Below are 20,556 nucleotides of genomic sequence, written 5' to 3' on the forward strand. Positions count from 1 at the left end.
ATTAGCTTTGCTTTTCTCTGTTTGGGAACTTTAGGTTCAGGATCAGATTCTAGTTTAAGTTTGTTTGAATTGATGTAAACTTAGTATAGTTATTATATTATTATAAAATATATACAACAATTATTTGATAAAAGTTGGGTGTCAGTCAGCATGTCAGCATTTCATTAAATCCTTTGTTTGACAAATTCATAGCGTTGAATGACCTCCACAAAAACTTGCATGTGAGTGTTTTTATAGAGCATATGGATAATATATACTAATACATATTTATTACATATAAATATTTAAAAAATATGGGGGAAAGATGAATGAAATATTATGCTATTATTCAGGTTTAAACCCTCCACCTCAACGCCGAAAGACTGAGCGCTCACCAATTAAGCTACTCCTCAACCTCTAATGTGAAAGAGTGAGATTGTCTATCCTTAATCTTATATAAGTAAAATTTGCACTATACTCCATTTGCATAACATCGCCAATATTACTATTCGTCGCATAGTTAACTCTACATTATTAACCACCGTATTATGATTTCTTCAGCGCATAAACAACCTAGGGCTGTCAAATTTGGCCCAAGCCCAAATGACCCGCCCAACCCGCCCAAGGTTGGGTTGGTTATTGACCCGCCCATTTATTGAGCTTAACCCATCTTGACCCAACTCATCTCAACCCATTTAAAGTTGAACTAATTTTTAGCCCAAATTGATCCATGAGCAAGTTTGTCAAAATATCTTAGAAATAATTTTATTTTTTGTTTAATATTTTAAATATGACCATAACAAAAGCAAAAAAGCCTTATTTAGTAATTATACAATTTATATGAAAATAACACATATTAATTAAAGTTTAATAAGAGTTGGGCGGGTTGGGTTATGACCCAAATTTTAACCCATTGACCCTACCCATCTTAGCCCAAGTAACTTTTGGGCGGGTCATTTGACCCGCCCAATTATTGACTCCACCCATTTTGACCCGCCCAAAATTGACCCAACCCGCCCATTTGACACCCCTAAAACAACCCTGCGTTACAATTTCGGCATAACTAGTGTTGCACATTCAGTTGGGAAATGAAAAGGGAGGAGGGGAAGCAAACAGGGAAAGCAATAGGAAACAAAAGTAGACTCACATTACAAAGAAAACAGGAACTAAAAGTAGATTTGCACAACAAAGAAAAGAAGAGAGAAACCAAACGTGGGGTTGAGGGGATTTGTGGTGGTGGTGGGGTGGGGGGTGGGGGCAAAACTGCAAAAGCCCCTCGTGTGACATTGGCTTTGTGGGGTAAAAACTTTAAAAAGTGTGACAGAGGTTCTAGTGGTGGATCTGTCTTTTTTTTCTTTCCAACTGCAGACACATCCTTCTCATCCATGTCAGTGTACCTTATGCACACTATTTCTGCACTAAAATCCGACATGCTCCTTATCATATCTATTGCCCTATTCAATATATTACCACCACTGTAAACATTGCCAGAATATCATTCATGAAATTCACACAGAGACAGCTATATCTATTTCAACTTATGGCCAAATATTAGTGCAGTTTCCTTTTGCTTTCTGGGGCATGTACCATCCTCCTTTTTCCCTGTTTCAGGAATGACTAAAATACACATCTAGCAATATAATGGACAGATGCCAAATTTAACAGGGTCAATGAGGCCAAGAAATTGTCACACGTGTTGCCCTAACAGTGTATATTTAATGCAGACCCTGCATTACAAACACAAAGCAAAGCAGAGGTCTGAAATTGAATAACCATTATCAATCTTCCTAGAGTTCAGCCTTGTCTCAATGTTAGGTCATTTTCAGACTAAGCCACAAAATTTGACCTTGACCGAGGCCAAGATTCCTTGTCCAAAGGACTATGGAGACATGGTTTTGGCATCATCAATCATTTTCTAAAATTGCATCAACCCACCAAGTAAAATTCATATTTATGTTCATAAGATCATATAACTCGAGAAGACTATAACTCAAAAAACAATTTGCTGGTGGGCAGAGTTACCTTGTACCTGTGATGGTGGGAAGTAATAAATACTCGGTAGAATAGTCGAGGTACGTGCAAGCTGACTCGTACACAGCTGTTGTCAAAGGAAAAAAAGACAGATTCGATAAATTAAAGAAGTCTTGAGTGAATGTTGATATGTATCTTTTGCATTGGGTGAAAGGAAGAAGGAGACTCCCAGAGATTTGTTGTTCTTCACTTCCATGCATTACTGGCCAGAGAGAACCACAGGTGCTTGCTACGGCAAAGCTGGTCCAATGACAACCAATGAACCTTCAGCTAATCTTTTGAACAAATCAGAAGGCACAGAAGTTCCAAGTAACAATAGTAAACCAGCCTACTTTTTTACCAACTCAACATGAATAATAGCAGATAAACATCTAGGGGTGTAAGTTTGAATATGGCAGGACCACCACATGGAGATGTTGTAAAAAAGTTTAAGGAAAGCAACAACTGGAATACTATCTTTGGACTGACCTAGAGTGTAATGCTCCTAGCTTATCATGAAAGTTGCACTCAAAGTAAACATGAGAGGACCACATATAGTTCTGCAGAGCAACGTGATAATAATAAAACTGCTACAGCAAAAACATAGAAAAATCAATCATGAATCATGTGAACACAAAAAACAGACAAAAACAATTATGAGACTTCACTGAAGACAATTAGATGAAAGGAAGTTTCAGTGTTCATTTGATTCAACAACTAGGGACACAGTTACTGAGATCCTTTTATTCTCCATAGAGCCCATAATGATTCAGCCATAGATGTCACTTCAACTATGAAAATGAAGAATTCTGTTCATTTATGTCTTCCATGTTCTATACTACTGTAAAAGATAAAAGTTCCAGATAATGTCAAATGTGCCAAACAGAAAAAATCAAAAAATAACTGGAGATTTTCAGTGTAATTAGCAACTCTAGAGTGGGAAGAACGCGGAACATCTAAAGGGAGCAGCAAAAATTCCAAGCAACCAGTTCACTTGCACACTTGATGAAAGATGCATGAATCTCAAAATAGCCTCGGAGAAGCTCCAGAAATCAACAATTGCCCGAGAGTTGCTTTAGAGATGACCAAGAAGCATTACAATATATGACAACATCACATGGTTTAATGGAGAAGCACAAAACATTAACGTGGGAACGAAAAGGAGGGCGTTGTAATGCTTTTCAACCACAACGAAAGGGTCAATAACATAGGCCAAAAATTGGACCAAATAAAACAGATGCAAACTTCAAGATGTGTTTAACTTAATGTCACTAGTCAACCAAGAAAGAAATGGAGCTCAAGGGTGCTCTGTGTCATGCAATTGGAATTTTATGCAGCTAAATCTGAGTTAATAGAATTTTCTGAAGCAATATTTTATGAGTGGTGTAATAGTTTCAATTAAAAACAAAAACAGTTTGCAGTTTCGGAATAAACCTAGTAATGCTGAGCATTCTAGAAGAGTTCTCCGTTCATAAATAGCACAATTTCTCCCTGAGTTGATTATGCAATAACCAAAAATCTCCAAGAATCAAGAAGATTTGACATATCCATACAAGGGAATAGACATTCATGCTAGTATAGCATCATCAGCTTAAGTCCATAGATAATTGCCAACCAGAAGTGGTCTCAGTCTATATAAAGGTTATTGTGTTTAAGGTTCCTACTGATGCCGATTGCTGGTCGAAAACTATTTCAGTCTACATAAAGGTCAGATATCATTACTCCCGGAGTCAAATTTCAATGAACATGAACAGTTGATCCTGTTAGAAAACTTTGAGGCCTACATAAGGTTAAGTGTTTGAGCTAAAGAATATTCTGAATTCAAGGAAAAAAACAATAGTAGTAATATTTTCTTTTCGATAAGTAGGAAAAACATAATATTTACACCTTTCCTTCTCATCACAGGATCTGCAAATTCAGTTGAGACTTGGGAGAAGTCACAAGCATATTGAGAGATAAAAACAAAATTTCTCCCAAGACCAAGTAGGGTTGGCTAAGCTATATGAATCCACATTATCAGTGGAGGAGCTAGGTGGAGTGAAGGGAATTCAGTTTGTTGAAAAATTACACTGCGTGAATAGGGAAAAACCAAACTTTTCTGTTACATATAAGCCGTTGAATCCTCTTGATATGCGTAAAAGTACAGTGTAGTGGCAAAGAAGGTTAAAAAATTGCTATCACAGGTTCAAATCCCAAATGTGACATTCTATTCTTTTTTTCAATCCCCTCGTATAAATTCCTAACTCCATAGCTGCACAGTGTCATTCTAATACTCAATAATTTGCCTTTTAACACAGTAAAGCATTACGAGATATACAAATTGAGACAAAATTTCTAACATTCATATAAATTTTACGTCAACATTAACAATCACAAACCAAAAAGGATTAAAGCTTACAACTTTATCATCTCAAGAATTAGGTCAAAGTCACATAATTGAAAATCCAAAACACAAACATCCCTTCAAGAACACCCAAAAATACACCAGCAACAACATCGAACATGAAATGACGGCCAAGAAGTATCCTAGACAACGACGTCGTTGCCGCCCATCCGATCACAATAAGCATTAAATAATCCACCAATAGATCATATTTAAGCTGAATCAATATATCCTTAACGAAATCGGAGTAAAGGTAAAAGAGAGTGGCTATAAATGAAACCCTAGATGAATGTCCGCTAGGGAAGGACCAATGGTCGACGGAAAAAGAGAGGAACATGTTTTTGTTGTAAACGGGTCGGGGCCTCCGAATAAGGTGTTTGAGGGATCCGATTACGATTAGGTCGACTATTCCGCCGAGGAGGAGGTTGATTAGGAAAATGTTGTTAGTAGTTTCGGTGGTGGTGGAGAAGGTGAGAGGGTAGAGGAGTAGTGAGAGGATTAAAGGGAAGAAGAGGAAACCATCGCCGGAGATTTCTAGGGTTTTGAGAAAGTAATAAGGGAGGATTGGGTGAGTTAGGGTGTAGAGACGGAGGGAGATGGCGGTGTCGAGATCGACGATGCGGCGGAGCAAAGACGGCGACGGTGGTGGTGACTTGGATGCCATCGATCCAGTTTGTGGAGCAGAAAAGAAGCTAACTGATTTTCAGTTGAAGTGTGATGTGAAATGTCCGGAAGTTCGTTAAAATTGAAGCCCAGCTGAGGCCCAATAATGAGTAATACAATGGACTGTGAAGACCCAAAAAAATGGATATTGAAGAATTAACCAAATAGCCGCGCACTTAATCTCTTAAGCTAAAAGTAGCCAGCGGATATAATATATATATATATATATATAAAACTATTTATAATTAATCTATAATTTATATATACCGTTTAGAAAAAGTAAACATTAAATCTGGCCGGATATTTGTAAATATGGCTATTTATCTCAATTTTGGCCCACGTCCAAAGAGTTTCAACATGGGTTTAGGTAGGAAATAGGAGTCAAGTATGGTTTTTAATGAATGATAATAAATTCCGTTTATTGCAGAATACTTTTTTTTAAGCAACTTAAGTGTATATCTAGGAAATGAGGAAACATGAACAAATGAAAGAGTGATTTCGACTTGGACAAATTCGATTATGACAAACTCTCTCAACTTATCTAGATACCATTCCCAAACAAGTGAATAGCTCAATAGCCTGCCAAATTCATTATTTACTTTTTTTAGTCGATATATAGAATATACACAGTTTTATATATATTATACGTCATTTATCGATATTATATATCCGCCGGCTATTTTTAATTTAAGAGATTAGGTAGACGATTATTTGGGTTAATTATTTGTTAAAAGGAATTTTTACATTCCTATACCACATAGGAAACCTTTTTACCCTACATGTTTAAGGTTTGAATAAATTACACTTACTACACCAAATTACCAATCCTATACCATACTTACTTAAGGGTCTAATTAATGGGCTGTTTTTACTCCTTAATTAAAGATATCCGTATCTAATTAATGGCAGTTTTTACTCCTTAATTAAAGGTATCCATATATCTCACGTTTCTCTCTCCTTACCCCTCATCCCCTCACCCATGTTTTTACCCATACCCCACATTCTTTTTACCATTTTCCCTCTTCTGTAACCAAACAAAATTCCCTCTTCTGGAAAAGTCAAAAATGAGAAATTATTGGTAAAGAGACTAATATGAAAAGCTGCCGACAACTTCTCCAAACGACTTAGAAAGATTTCTTCGTTATCAAAAAAAGAATATATCGATGGAGGAGAACTCAATATTTACCGTTAAAGCAATATCTATGGTTTTCAGGATGGCAGGTGGATTTCCTCGCAATTATCAGCCTGTTCGAGTAAGTGGAATGTAGAAAGGCTAAGTACCGGGCGTTCTAAATTCATTGAGCACCAACTTCTTTTCACAAACATGTAGCTTTATTTTTTTTCAAAACAGAAGCTTGCTTACAACAACAACAGCAATGACGAGGAGCGAGCAACTAGATCCACACCCAGTTCAAATTTGCAAGCACACGAAGACTCCAAATAAAAATCATGATCCGAACAAAAATCATTGGAGAAGCAAAAAATGAAATTAGAAACAAAAGAGTTATAAAAAAATGTAATTGTAGTGTAATTGTAAATTTAGTGTAATGGATATGATCTGTTGAAGCCCTCACCTAGTTTTACTGTTTGTAGTGTAATTGTAGTTTGTTTGTAGTTTATGTAGAACATTCCAAGATTAATTGTAGTCTAAAATGTAGATATAATGTAGACATGATTGTGGATGATGTGTTTCCTGTTTGCCCTGTAACTGTAGATAAATTGTAGTTATTCTTATATAAGGTACTTAAACTGTAGGTAATTTGTACATTCACCGTAGGTAAACTGTAGGTAAATTTGTTTGAATTGTAGAACTGGTTTTATACATAATTGTAGAGTTTTTGTAGTTAATAGTAGTTATAATGTATCATGTACCGCTTCACACCATCTATCACAGTATGGATATGATCTGTTGAAACCCACCTAGAATTACATAACAAACAGCAATAAAAATATTTACAATCATAAAATAGTTTATCTACAATTTATCTACAACGTATCTACAATTATATCTACAAATTATCTACAATCTACGAATTAACTACAATTTGTCTATAAATTATCTACAATCTACTATTTGATTTCACGATGTATTTGATTTCTACAATTTTTTCTGTAGTATCAATTGGTACTTGTTCTCCAATTGTACAAATCAGGATACTGTAGCTTGCATTCTCATCTACCACAATGGCATCAACTTCAAAATCTCTAAATCTGCCATAATTATCCCAATCCCCATTAAATTGTAGCATGCTTGCTATTTTGGACATGATTTCTTGTTGTTGTTGATGTTTTTTTGGATTTCTATATTGAGAAAAAAAAAAGATGAAGAACAGATATATATGATCGACAATTTGAGAGAAGAAACGACGAAGAACGGAATTTATCAACTTTGCGTTGTTGATTCTCGAAAATTTGAATTCTACAATTTGAATTCAGCTCGTCGAAACTCTTAGTAGTTGAATCTGTTCTTATTTTTAGAAGCTGTTCGTTCTTTTTTTTTTCGAGATTTAAATTGTAGTCCTAGAGAGAAATACGCAGATTTGATATTTCCTCCCTTTTAAAAATTGATTTTAATGTATAATCAATTAATCCCAAGATTCTCTCCTTATTTTTAGCGTGTTAATTTAGAATTAATTAATCCCAAGATTCTCTCCTTATTTTTAGCGCGTTAATTATGGAAGATTCTGCTCAATTAATCGTGTATTAAACAAATGGTACAGAAATTGTAGGAAAAATATGGACCAGGCGGGTAATTTAGATACTATGCATATTTTTGGTAATAAAGTTTCATATATGGTATAGATAGGAAAAAATCCCTTGTTAAAAAGGGTACCGGTGAGAGATTGAATCATGACCAAAAATTGACCCAATTTAGTTTGGACATTGCTCACCAGATGTTAGCGCAACAGCGGATCCATAATGAAGCCCAAAAGGCAGTAACAAGGAAATAATGGAAGGAGTATTATCATTTTTAGCCCCCGGCAGAAATTATTTATATCTGGTAGCCAAAAAGTATATAAAATTTATATAATTTTTGTATATAACATACAAAATATATATATATACAAAATATACATATTTTATATATTTTTTCGGCTATTATTTTTACAGCGGCTATACAGTTTCATTTTTTCCATAACGGGAAAGCCCAAAAATTTCTAACAGATGTTTCATATCAGGCTATTCTTTTCTTGTGGGACGTTTTGTAAAATTATATTAGCTGAAAAATACTTTCAAGTTTATGGTCAGAAGCAAAATGATTAGACACGATCATTACTCATTAGGCTGTCCAACAAATCGTTACATATCCCACTAACAGAAAAATAAAATAGTGCCCAAAATCAAACAATAGTTGTAATGATTTGTTGACTATAAGAAACAAATACACAACACATGGTATCAATAATTCCCTTTGTAACTTTAGAAGGTGGAAACATTTGGTCGTGCCAACAAAAAGTTCTAAAGAAAAAAAAAATATTTGAAACGGCTCAAGTGATGATTTATTTCTCATTATAGGCAAATGACAAGGCCAACACTCAATAGGTTCTCCAGATTTTGCTGAGTATATATAAGATCTCACACTTTCTGAAAAGAGAATGCCACTTTTTTTTATCCCATTTCTAACAATAGTCCAAAAGTTTTCAAATTTGTAGACACTATAATCATATAGTTGAAATAATCGTATTTCTGGAATGTGTTTATTTATTCTGGACATGATTATATATATAGCAAGTCATTAAAGCTTTCAAACTTTTCAACAGTACAATCATATCGTTGAAATAAGTGAGAAGAAATTTGACAAAATAACCATCAAGGAAGTCTTTTTATATGGTTCTCAGGCGACTTTAAAATGTCAATGGAAAATCCATTTGATATGAAATGGTTATATACTTGCATTTGATATGTGCTCTCTCGTTTTTTTCGAAATTAAAGGCCCATTTGGCCACAAAAAAAAAAAAAAGATTTCCTTTTTGAAATTTTTACCTCCTATAGCAAACCTTTACACCTTATTTATTATAAATAAATATTTTTTTATAAAATTATATCCTATAGCTACCTTTTAGGTTTTATAGCAAATTATCTATTTATGATCACTTCCTACTATTAAGCCATTAAATACGCTGTGAAATATTTTTCTCTCTTATAATTTCTACTCTCTCTCTCCCAATAATACCGGTATTGTATACAATTTTGTTAAACACACATTCTCTCTCCACCATCTCTCTCCCAACCCAGTATCTTCCCCACGAATACAACCTCTATTATCAACTGATTCATCTCCATTCTCGCTCTCAATTTTCAAAAGCCCAAAAAAATTGTGGTAAGTGTTAAACTTGTTAGTTTTTCGATGGAACATGTATTATTCTATATATATATATATATATATATATATATATATATATTTTACTCTACCTATAACTAAATGCTCCTTTCTATTATGTGTTCAGTATTCTTCTATACTTNTATATATATATATATATTCGTAGAAACCATCACCATTGTTATCCTTTTACAGAAACCTCGAATTTTCTTCTTCAATAGCCGATTCAACTCCTTACAAGAGGGTTAACCGAGGTATACCGACCAAAGCACTCAATTTCGAAGGGCTGTCTTTCGATTTGCAAATCACTCAAGCAGAACATGTATTTGCAGGTTCAGCAGCAAATACAATTGCGGAAAAGAGAACAAAAATATGCAATGACATATCGAAACAAGCCCAATTTGAGAAATTTTCGAAAGAATCAACACTTTCACGGTTTGTTTTTAGATGTATTTAGATAAATTTGGAAGTATTTAGATGACTTTCATTGTTGTACTTATGAATGTGTTATGTATTTCAAATACACATCTGTATTTTACTGATAAATAGTTATTACCGTGACTTTCACTGTTTGTTTTTAGATGTAGTAGGAATATAAAAAAATTTAAAATTAAATCCATGAAATAATTTGGATTATATTTTAAATTCAAGATATACGAATAAATATTATGGGCTAATATAATGAAATTATATAAATAAGTCCAATATATATGGGTTAAATAAATAAGTCTTAATCCATTGGGCTAGCCCATTTAATTGGGCTAAAGTGATGAGCCCACTTCATTAGGCCCAAGATGACATCTTCCTAGAGGCAGTTTGATGCCACGTGTCAAATGACGTGGCGCACCAACTCAAGTGGAAGAGCCAATAGGACCATGCGCCACGTGTCGAAATGACAAGGCATGCCCAGTCACACTGAAAGGCCCATGAAACCGCGCCACGTGTGCAAGTGACATGTTCTGACCAATCAAATGCGGTCGTGTCATACTTTAATTTGATTGGTCGGAAAGAGTTTGTTCTTATCACAACTCCTCCCTTCCACAACTATAAATAGGGGTCTTCATAACTCAGAAAAGGAACCAGAAGTTATAATAAGAAGCAAGCAGAGAGCTCGTGGATCAAACACCGCATATTTCTCTACAAGCTACAAGTTCAAGCACTCAAGCTACAAGTTCAAGTTCAAGTCAAGATCAAGAACGACGGCAAATCAAATACCAAGGTGTTCGAGATCAATGTTCGTGATCAAATCCAAATCCAAGTTCAAGAAGGAGATTCAAGACCAAGCTTTACAAGCCCTTGAATCAATTCAAAGTCAAGCTCATTAAGATACTTTACATTCTTGAAGAATTAGAGGAATACCATAGAGATTGTAACACTTTCATTTATTGAAATCAAATACTACATTTGTTACGCAATTTTCCAGCCTTGATATTTATTTTTCTCGACGCGAAGATTTGTTGTTACAGATGTATTTAGTTGTATTTAGATGTATTTACAAGACTTCCACTGTTGTACTTATGAATATGTTATGTATTCCAAATACATGTATTCATCTAAAATGAGTACATGTTTTGAAAATCTACAGAACGATAGCAACAGAAAAGGGAGAGATTGAAAATCTAGAGACTGCTCTGTTTTGTGGTCTTTTCCGGCTGGGAAATCTTTTCTTTAACGTGAAATACAGATTTTGCGTGTTATAATTGAGTTAGTTGAGTTATATTAGGAGTCTATCGCGTTAATTGATTCACTTACCCTTTTAAACAGCTGAAAAGACCATTTTTTACGCAGTTTACATTACTGTATTCACAAATACAGCTTGCGAATACAATTGAATACAACCGTTGCTTAGCTGGACTCCCCAGTTTCACGACGAGTTTTGCTACTCTATTCATGAATACAGTAGCTTAAGTACATCGAATACACTCTATAACAACTGAAAACATAGCTATAGGAAGTAATTTAGTAAATGGTAGCTATAGCTAGCTAATAACCACTAAACAATAATGGTTTGCGAAAATTTCTCTTCTTTTTTTCGAATTTTTTTTCACTATTTTTCAGAATCAGTGTTCAGCCATTAGAATTTCAAATTTCACTTAAAGTTGAAATTCGGATTTGAAAACTCCAAAAAGCTGTTTTTCAAATTAAATTTTTACTTCAAAAGCACTCACAAAAATTCAAAAATAACTCCAAATTGTATTCATGCCCAAACACAACTCTAATTTTTAAATACCATTTTCAACTTGAAATTTTTACTTTTTTCCGAAATTTCACATGGTGGCAAGCGGGTTTAACTGAACCTGCCTCATCAAAAAGTACTACTGTGTATATGTATAAATTACGATTAAAGCTGCGTAAATTTTGTATAAATATTTATTTAAACACACTTGACAACTACTCCCTCCGGTCCAAAATAAGTGATTTTTTAGCTGTTTTCACACAGATTAAGAAATCCACCTTTTAGCATTAATTAGCAATGAAATTGACCATATTAACCTTTGCTATCTCTTCACATAAATACTCCTAACACATACTCCAACACTATTTCTCCAAGGGCAATGTAGGAAAAAAATAATTAATTCATTCTTGAAATTTGAAAAAATCACTTATTTTGACCACAAAAAAAAGTTCAAAAAATCACTTATTTTGGACCGGAGGGAGTATTATTTTATGACTAAAGTTATGTACTTCTAAGATTGAATCCGCTTGCACAAAATCCTAGGTCCAATGATTCTTATGTCTAATTTAGATGGTTGTGATTTAAAGTTGTAAACCCATATGGCCATATATCGCTGACAATTAAATTAGAACAGGGATTCACTGTGAAGCTTGCTTTAGGCAAACTTCACATCATATTTGGGAGGATAAAGTTACGGGCCATAAAAGGGCGAATTCAAGATTCAACTGTTGAATGTCAGTTAAATTTGAGAAGTTTTATTGTGTGCATGTGAGACCTCTTTTTGTCTCACAAATTTGTGGACCCCAATCTTATACTTCTGGGTCCATAAAAATATGGATCCACAAAATTGTGAGATAAAAAAGATAACTCATACAACTTGTGTCAGTTGTATGAGATACAAAATAATATTTTCCGTTAAATCTGGAGGGGGGGGGGGGTGTTTAATCATATTAGACTATGAGTAGTTGAACTTGTTTTTTACTAGTATTCATTTCTTGAAGATGATCAGAAAGTCTTGGCAAGTTAGTAATGAGACAGCAGGTAGCTCATAGCTTCTATGATGTTAAATTAATTTTTGTGACAGTGAAACTTAAATTTTGGCTGCCAATGTATTTTCTTTAATATAAGTTTGACTGCCATACGCTGTCTAACTAATTAATGAAGGAACGATTTAAATAATACGAGCATTTAATAGAATAAGAAGGTAAGTGTTTGGTACATTTAAGTTCACATTTGTATATCTAGTCCAAAAAATGCAGTGACAGCGCCGTGGTTCTTAGGTTGTCTACAATAAATTAACTTATCATTAATAAAATAATAATAAGTCCATGCACATAATTAAATAAAATATCAAGAATTTCGAAAATCTTTTAAAATTTCAACTAGCATTCTTTGGCTTGTGAATGGACTATCATGTTCGTACCACCTCGAAAGCACTGCGAAATTTAAAAGAAATTGATGGATTGTCTGATAACATGCAGCCATTTAATTCAATTTGGACTGGTATTTATTATTTAATAAGAAACAAGCTACAGCTATCATAGCACTGTAGTATATATTTGTTTCAATTAAAAAGCAGAAGAAAGTAAGGACATAAGTCACAAGTTATATATTATACGAATCAGATAATTTCTGCAAAATACAATCGATAATTTATTGCAGTTGTCTGGATTTAAATCAAAAAAGGTCCATAAAAAATGATGATTTTTCTAACAGTTTTTGTTATAATGCCAAGGACCAGATTGATTCATTTTTGCATGTTAATTAAAAACCTGAATAAGGAAACAAAATATTTGTACTGGGACAGGGAGGTGGGGGCAAATTAAAACTAAAAAACAAAAAGTGAGAAAATAAATGCATTAATATTTTTCATCATCAAATATATGCATTCAAGTGTAGTACTGAACTGCAGTATTGAAGTTGTTGTTTAGTCAATTTCAACATGAAGGCTGGTGAGGTTTATGAGATCTCAAATGATTACTACTCTACTTCTGGTAACCCTACCTAGATCTAAGAATTTAAGTGTAGTGTAACTATTGTCTTGAATTTAAGGACAATTAACACACACATATATACATGTGCGCGCATTTAATCTAGAGGCAGTGGCGGAGGCAGAATTTTCGTTAAGGGGATTCAAAAAAGAAAAAAGTTGAAAAAACTACAACAAACTATCGCTAATGGAAATTGAACCAACAATCTAAACAAAGATTCTAAACCACCTTAACCATTGAGTTATGCTTTTGGATTGTGCTAAAAGGATTCAAAATATAATATATAAATGTATAAACCGAATTTTGCCTTATATATACAATGTAATTTTTTGACGAATGGAGTTCGAGTGAACACCCTTCCGCCCCTAAATCCGCCCCAGTCTAGAGATAGCTCAGCCCTGCTCTTGGGCTTTATTATTTATTTGAGCTATATCGTAGCATGCAATGGTTGAATAATCTTCAAGTAAGTACCATTTATCGACACAGCCTGTGTGTTGTACTTGTGAGCTACCTGGTAATCAAGAAAGGAAAATGAGAAACCAAATTATGTAAATTCTGGATTTTACAAAAGCTGTGGTTGCAGTATGTCACTCTGTAAATTAATGGTTACTCATGATGACATTTTCTCTAAATCTACAAGTGCATAATAATGTAATTTATTTATTAGTTAGGTTTATTATCTTAGTTATTTTAAACCAAACATGACGTGGCTAATCTTTTTCTACTTGGTTAAAGTGTCGCGTTTAAATTTGAAATAGACTTGTAACTTAAACTGCTATTTACATAACTTTAGGGTGAAAGTAGAAACTGTATCTTTTGATCCTTCATTTTAATTGTACTTTCTTGGGTAAAACCGAGAGCTATTCAACGCAATGATAGTAATGTACGAGTGCCTTTGCTCGAAACATAGAATATACCTAACAAAGTTATGGGGTTTCCAAAAATACATGTAGAGAAATGCATTGGTGATTGGAGAGTACTCAGAAATGTTGAGCAAAATGGGAAAAAAGAAGACGAAAGTAAAGGTTAGAAAAGGTAAAAAGTGAAAATATAGGGGGTCGAATCGAAAATGAAGCACGCCAACTTTCATTTTAACACCATTCCCGGAGCTACTTGCTCCAATGGATTCTACAGGCGTGAGGCAAAAGGCTGGCATATACCAAACCATCCAAACCAAAGTTTTTTTCACGGTGTACTACGCAGACCTTACCCTTACCTCGTGGAGGTAAATAGGCTATTTTCGATAGACTCTATACTCAGGAAAACATAGTCATTATCACCGTCTAATATATATACATAAAAAATTAATTTTATATACACAACATAATTTCCCGACCTTAATTAAGAAAAAAAAATGGGGATAGACGGATGTCAAGAATCCATTCAATGGAGGAAAAGTAAGCATTAGGACTATGGTCTTTTACTCTTCTTTTACTTGTACTCTTTTTCAACTTTAAAGTTTCAAATACCCTTTAGAATATCTTTGAACCCAGGCAGATTTAAACAACACACACAAAAAAAAAAAAAAAAAAGAACCGAAATAAAAAAAGCAAAAAAAAAAAAAAAAACAAAAACAAGGGAAATTCAATATCTTTATAGTAGGTGTTACTAACTAGAAGACTAGTGTTAAATAATTCTCAAGTATACAAAATAGTGAAATACTATGCACCTGTACCGGGTGTTTAGACCAAACCAATAGATATATGACATGTGTCTTGCATATGAACTTCAATCATTTAACCATGGTAAATTACATACATTCTCATCTAATTAAATTTATTAACCATAGTGAGTTAATATAATTTGGTGTAAACACCCGGTGTGGGTAAGTATTTACCTATTGAGTATTATTGTTGTTTTTCAGGGATTCAACTCCTATCCATTTCTCATAATTTCCATTTCTCCAAGTCCCTATGTAGATAGATGACACATGTCACCTTTTATCATTAATGCATGGTGTACATTTAATTATCTAAAGATTGGTCTTAACCATGGTTAGTAATAGGTAGTATTAATATATACAATATTCAAAAAAAATTATATTGCCCAAAATTACTCCAAAAATAGCACCGAAAATCCTGTTGCATATACAGTAATACAGATTCTTGCCATGGATATTATGTTTTTGAGAGATTATTGTTACAGCAAAATTCAACAAAAAAGAAACATCTTAAAATTAAGCTCTAGAAGAGGAAAAAACAGAGAATAAATAATTTAGACATTGAAGTTTTATTGTTACTGAAAATAAATTGACTATACACCTCAGGTTCTTCTTAAGTTGCAAAACTTGGTATGTAATATCAGTTTAAAGATGAGATAAAGAGAATTTTAATGTATCACATATATTTATAAATTCTGAAAATATAGTTAGAGTTCTTTTTATTTTGCTAGAATTGTGGGATTTCCACAAATTTTCGGGAGCAAATGGAAATACTATTATTCTAACCATGATTTAGACCCATCTTTTGTAAATTAAGCCATTATGTCAAAAAGTGACATGCGCCATCAATCCAAGTAGGAACTTGGGGAGATGGAGACACTAAAAAATTGAGAGGAGTTAAATCCGTTTTTCAGCTTTAACTAAGGCCCCGTTTGGCCATGAGTTTTGCCAAAATAAATTTGGGATTTATTTTCAAAACTCATGTTTGGCCATAAATTTTGCTCATATTTTGACCAAATCCCAAATCCCAAATTTCAAATCCCACTGATTTTGGGCCAAAATCCCAAAACTTGGGAATTATATACATGTGTTTCCAAAATAAAGTTGGAAAATATGTTTGAAAACGTATGTCCAAACATATTTTCATCTTCAAACCAAACTTCACCCAAATCAGATTTTTCAAAACAAATTTGGGATCTATGGCCAAATGCTAGCTAAGTATTGTGTCAAACGTCATCACTATAGTATTTGGACTTAAGTTTCTCTCAAAGAAAAAAAGTAGAAAATTTGTGAGATAAATACCATTATTTTACTTGAAATAATACTCCTCAAATAATTTTTTTAGTATTGTACCATCATTTCAAATATCGACTATTGTTCATTTACTTGTGGAGTTTGTTAATCTAAGGTCTTGTTTGTCCATAAAAAAAAATTAAATATCTTTTTTTGTAAAAGTGTGTTTGTCTCTGAAATTTTGCAATTTTGAAAAAAAAATTGAAAATGAGTTTTTCAACTTTTTCAAAATTTTTAAAAATACTTTTTTCTCCACTCACAAAACTGCAATATTTTTTCAAGTAGGATGCATATCCAAACATAATTTCAAGTTCAAAATACTTTTTTTTCAACTTAACTTTAAATACTATTTTTTTAAAAAATTATACTATTTTATGTCCAAACGCCTACGAAAAGAGAGAGGAACTGGGAATCATTTTTTTCCTTTTTTATCCTGTAAAATTTCCTCAAAGACAAGAAACTTTTCTTTCAGAAAATATAAAGGAAAAGTTCAAGATTCCTTAAACTAAAGATATTCTTTCCATAATCTCAAACAAAAGAAAACGAGAATAAGATAAATAATAACATAATCTATATGGAGAAAAAGAGAACACGACGCATTTTTTAATCCTACAATAGTAAAGATAGAGCACTCCTGATAATCACAAAAAATGTCAAGATTTATGTGGTGCTCACATTGTTTTGGTGATTCAGATTTGAGATTCATAGGTATGGTGTGTGATTTTGTTTTCTACTAGAAAAATGGTTTAATGGCCTTTAGGAATTTCATAAATCAATGTTGTCCCCTTTAAGTGAAACTATGGACCACTGTCCCCATAAAACACCAAACTTTGTGTACAGTGACATGTTACCTTAGTGTTACAAGCAGTCAACTACAATTACAGAATCTAAATTTTTTAAAAAGACTGGCCCGCTACACAAGGTATTTCGCGTTCATGCAGGGTAAGAAGAAGGATCGCACTCTAAAAGAGTATGATGTAAACAACCTATTCTAATGAAAATATTAATGGTTGTTTTCATAGCTGGAACCCGTTACGTACTTATAGGTCACAAAGAAACAACTTTATCGCTATTCTAAGGCTCCCCTACAAAGTCTAGAAGTTAACCGATAAATAATGGAAAAATTATAGCCGAAAAATATATAAAATTTGTATAGTTTTTGTATATATATACATTATGTATGTTATATATAATCATTCTACAAGTTTTATATACTTTTTCGACTATAAAATATAAATAGTTTCTGGCGCGGGCTAATACCGCACAAATAATATTAACTCACTAAAAAGACTTAAAATACTTCTATAGTAACATAGTTTAAATACAATGTGTAGTGAATAGTTTAAAATTCAGAGCTTTTTGGAGTCTTTCTTTGCCAGCTTCCATTCTCTTTCTAATTCTTCTATTCTATCCCTTCTCCACCTGTTTCACTTCAAACTTCCATAAAAGATTCGACCCTGCAGGTTCCCTTTATTTTTTAAAGAAAAGCCTCTATTGTAATTTGTGAACGTAATTCAAAAAGTTGTGGTAAAAAAAATCCTTTAAAAATCATGTAAAGTCAATTTTGCCCCCGTTCTTGCAAAGTTATTACAGAAACACCATTTAAAAGCAAGTGGAAATAAAACACCCCCACAGAATTAATCATATTCTCTCTGTAAAAGAACAAACTTTTCTTGATCCACTTGTCTTCGAACTAAATGAATCAAACTTTTCTAAAATGGCTTGAGGACGAAATGTGTCAATCAAATTTCCATTTTAGTATGTGAGAATAGTTGAAACTTGAAACTTCAGTCTTACCAAATAACACATGATCCACAGCTAATTATTTGTTTTAATAATTTGCTTTGTTTCTAAGGGAAAATAAAGATGTGAGGTAAAGCATTTAAAGTTAGTTACATAAAGACAATATTATAAGCCGACCAATACTACTTTAAAATAACTGTCTGCCTACCTAAGGCAAAAACCACCTGCACTAGGTGGAAATTATTACGTACAATTTAATTAAAAACATAAGATAAAAATGATGGTTTTCCTGATATTATTAATCTCTTTCGGGAAAAGTTCGCAGTTTTGATATCCTATTTCATGTTATTCATGTGACGTAATTGGTCTTTTGAAGGTCAAAATTGAAGTAGCTTTCAGTTTTAATAACGAATTAATTTCGTAACATTAAACTTTGAGATTAATGTAAAAACCACACACTACCCAGAAGTATATTACATTGAATATTTTTGTGTGAAATTTGTTTATACTACGATCGGAGTTATAAAATTTAACCTAAAAAGTTAAAATTGCATAACAGTGTTCATTATTTCTTTTCAGTTTTTAAATTTTCTAATTTAATATTCACCCAAAATACAACACTACTGTAGGACACGGAGTTTTCTTCTTTCTAATTTGTGTTCCTAGCTATATATATATATATACACTACAATATCAATATTTCGAGCTAACTAAACTAGCATGTATATTTGCAAAAGGATATGCATGGCACGTGCTAGGCTAAAGTTTCCTTACTATACTAGCTGTCTAGCTGGAAAATATTTTCAATGAAAAAATATATTTATACGTTTTATGGATCTTACAATTTTGTTTCTATTTTGCGTGGTAGGATATATTTACGATATTTAGATAATATCAACTGACAGAAATGAAAGGCACTAATGCACACTAGAAGAGGAAGTATCAGTATATACGTCAAAATAAATCATGGAGCTAAATATTAGTATGTTTTGTATTATTTGAACTTAGCAACTAGACCTTTATATTAAAGAAAAAAATTAGGAGATTGAAGTAATTGGAGTAAGATTTTGTTAAAAGATTGTTATGGAAAGAGAGGACCCCAAATATGATTGCACTGTCAGCAGTTTGAGAACATCTAAATCAAATGGATCTGAAAGATTACATATGATTACATATTAATTATTAGTAATATAAATATAAATTAGTGTACATTGTATCAGGATGATTTTCGTGGCTCAAAATCTTTAAATTGGTGGTTTCAACAAATCTTTTCTTTTGAACATCAAATCGCTCTAAAAATTAACGACACCAATCGTCATTCTTACATAAATAGAAAATAAAAAAGATTTTGAACTTATCATTGGGTTTTCAAATATTGCGTATGAGAAACGTTTTAAACATTAATGGCGAGATTAAATTAATATATCATTCTTTCGATCAAATTATTTTTCTGTCGTTATTCATTTTTACCTTTTTAATCTCTTCTTGACTTCGCTTACTCAATCTTGAGGAGTTACGAAGTTATATTTAGTCAATTAAAATTCAAATTCAGTCAAATGTCTTGATCATAAAAGAAGAATGCACCGTTTGGTCAAAGATGATTTCAATGAATGAGAAGTAAAATCAAAAGCATAAAAATGATCCTCATCTATTGCCCTGAATCACTCGCATGGATTTGTATCATAACTGCATAATAGGAGTATCGTTTACAAAAACAAATTTCGACTAATTTAAAATATTTTGTGCATTTGACAATACTGAAAAAGAAAAAACATGTACTCCTACATATCAAGCCTTGTTGATGTTTTAAGTAGTGACATTTTTTCCTTAAACGATCAAATAAAGATATTTTCTTTATAATCTAGCTTAACTGTCACGAAAATTAAATAAAAAAAAATAACGACATTTTTTTTTGTCGACAAGTAATATGAAAATTATCGTTTATATGATACAAAATGTGTAACAAAACAAGCCATACAACTAAAAACGGAGTTCAACTAAAAGAACAAAAAAAAGAAAAAAAAAAAAAAAAGGAGAACCCGACCAAGAAACAATTAATCTGAATTGATCATATGATAAAGAACAGAATTGTCCGATCAAGTAGGACCAGAAAAGGTACGTACTTTGTATCAAATCTTTCTCACTCTCAGAACCCATTCATGACTTCTTGTTTTCTCCATTTATGAAATTTTGTTCTCTCTCTTCTGCAAAATAATTATAGATATAGACATGAGTCCACGTGAGTAATTCCCACCAACTCAGAAGGGCATTCGTGTCATTTCACTTCCCTCCCCTTGACCGTCTCATAACTCTCCCCTCTGTCATTTAATATCGCGC

At 32.7% G+C, this 20,556-nt stretch overlaps 1 protein-coding gene across 1 annotated transcript; it reads right to left on the bottom strand.

The window, feature by feature from the left end:
- Positions 1-1,969: 1,969 nt before the first annotated feature.
- LOC109237788 (probable lipid phosphate phosphatase beta) lies at positions 1,970-5,096 on the bottom strand. Its single transcript, XM_019404166.1, has 2 exons — positions 4,388-5,096; positions 1,970-2,250 (listed from the first exon to the last, which is right to left on the bottom strand). The coding sequence occupies exon 1, from the start codon at positions 5,034-5,036 to the stop codon at positions 4,407-4,409; it is 630 nt and encodes a 209-aa protein (XP_019259711.1). The 5' UTR covers positions 5,037-5,096; the 3' UTR covers positions 1,970-2,250; positions 4,388-4,406.
- Positions 5,097-20,556: the final 15,460 nt, after the last annotated feature.

Source organism: Nicotiana attenuata, unplaced genomic scaffold, assembly GCF_001879085.1.
Source record: "Nicotiana attenuata strain UT unplaced genomic scaffold, NIATTr2, whole genome shotgun sequence".
Classification (NCBI taxonomy): Eukaryota; Viridiplantae; Streptophyta; class Magnoliopsida; order Solanales; family Solanaceae; genus Nicotiana; species Nicotiana attenuata.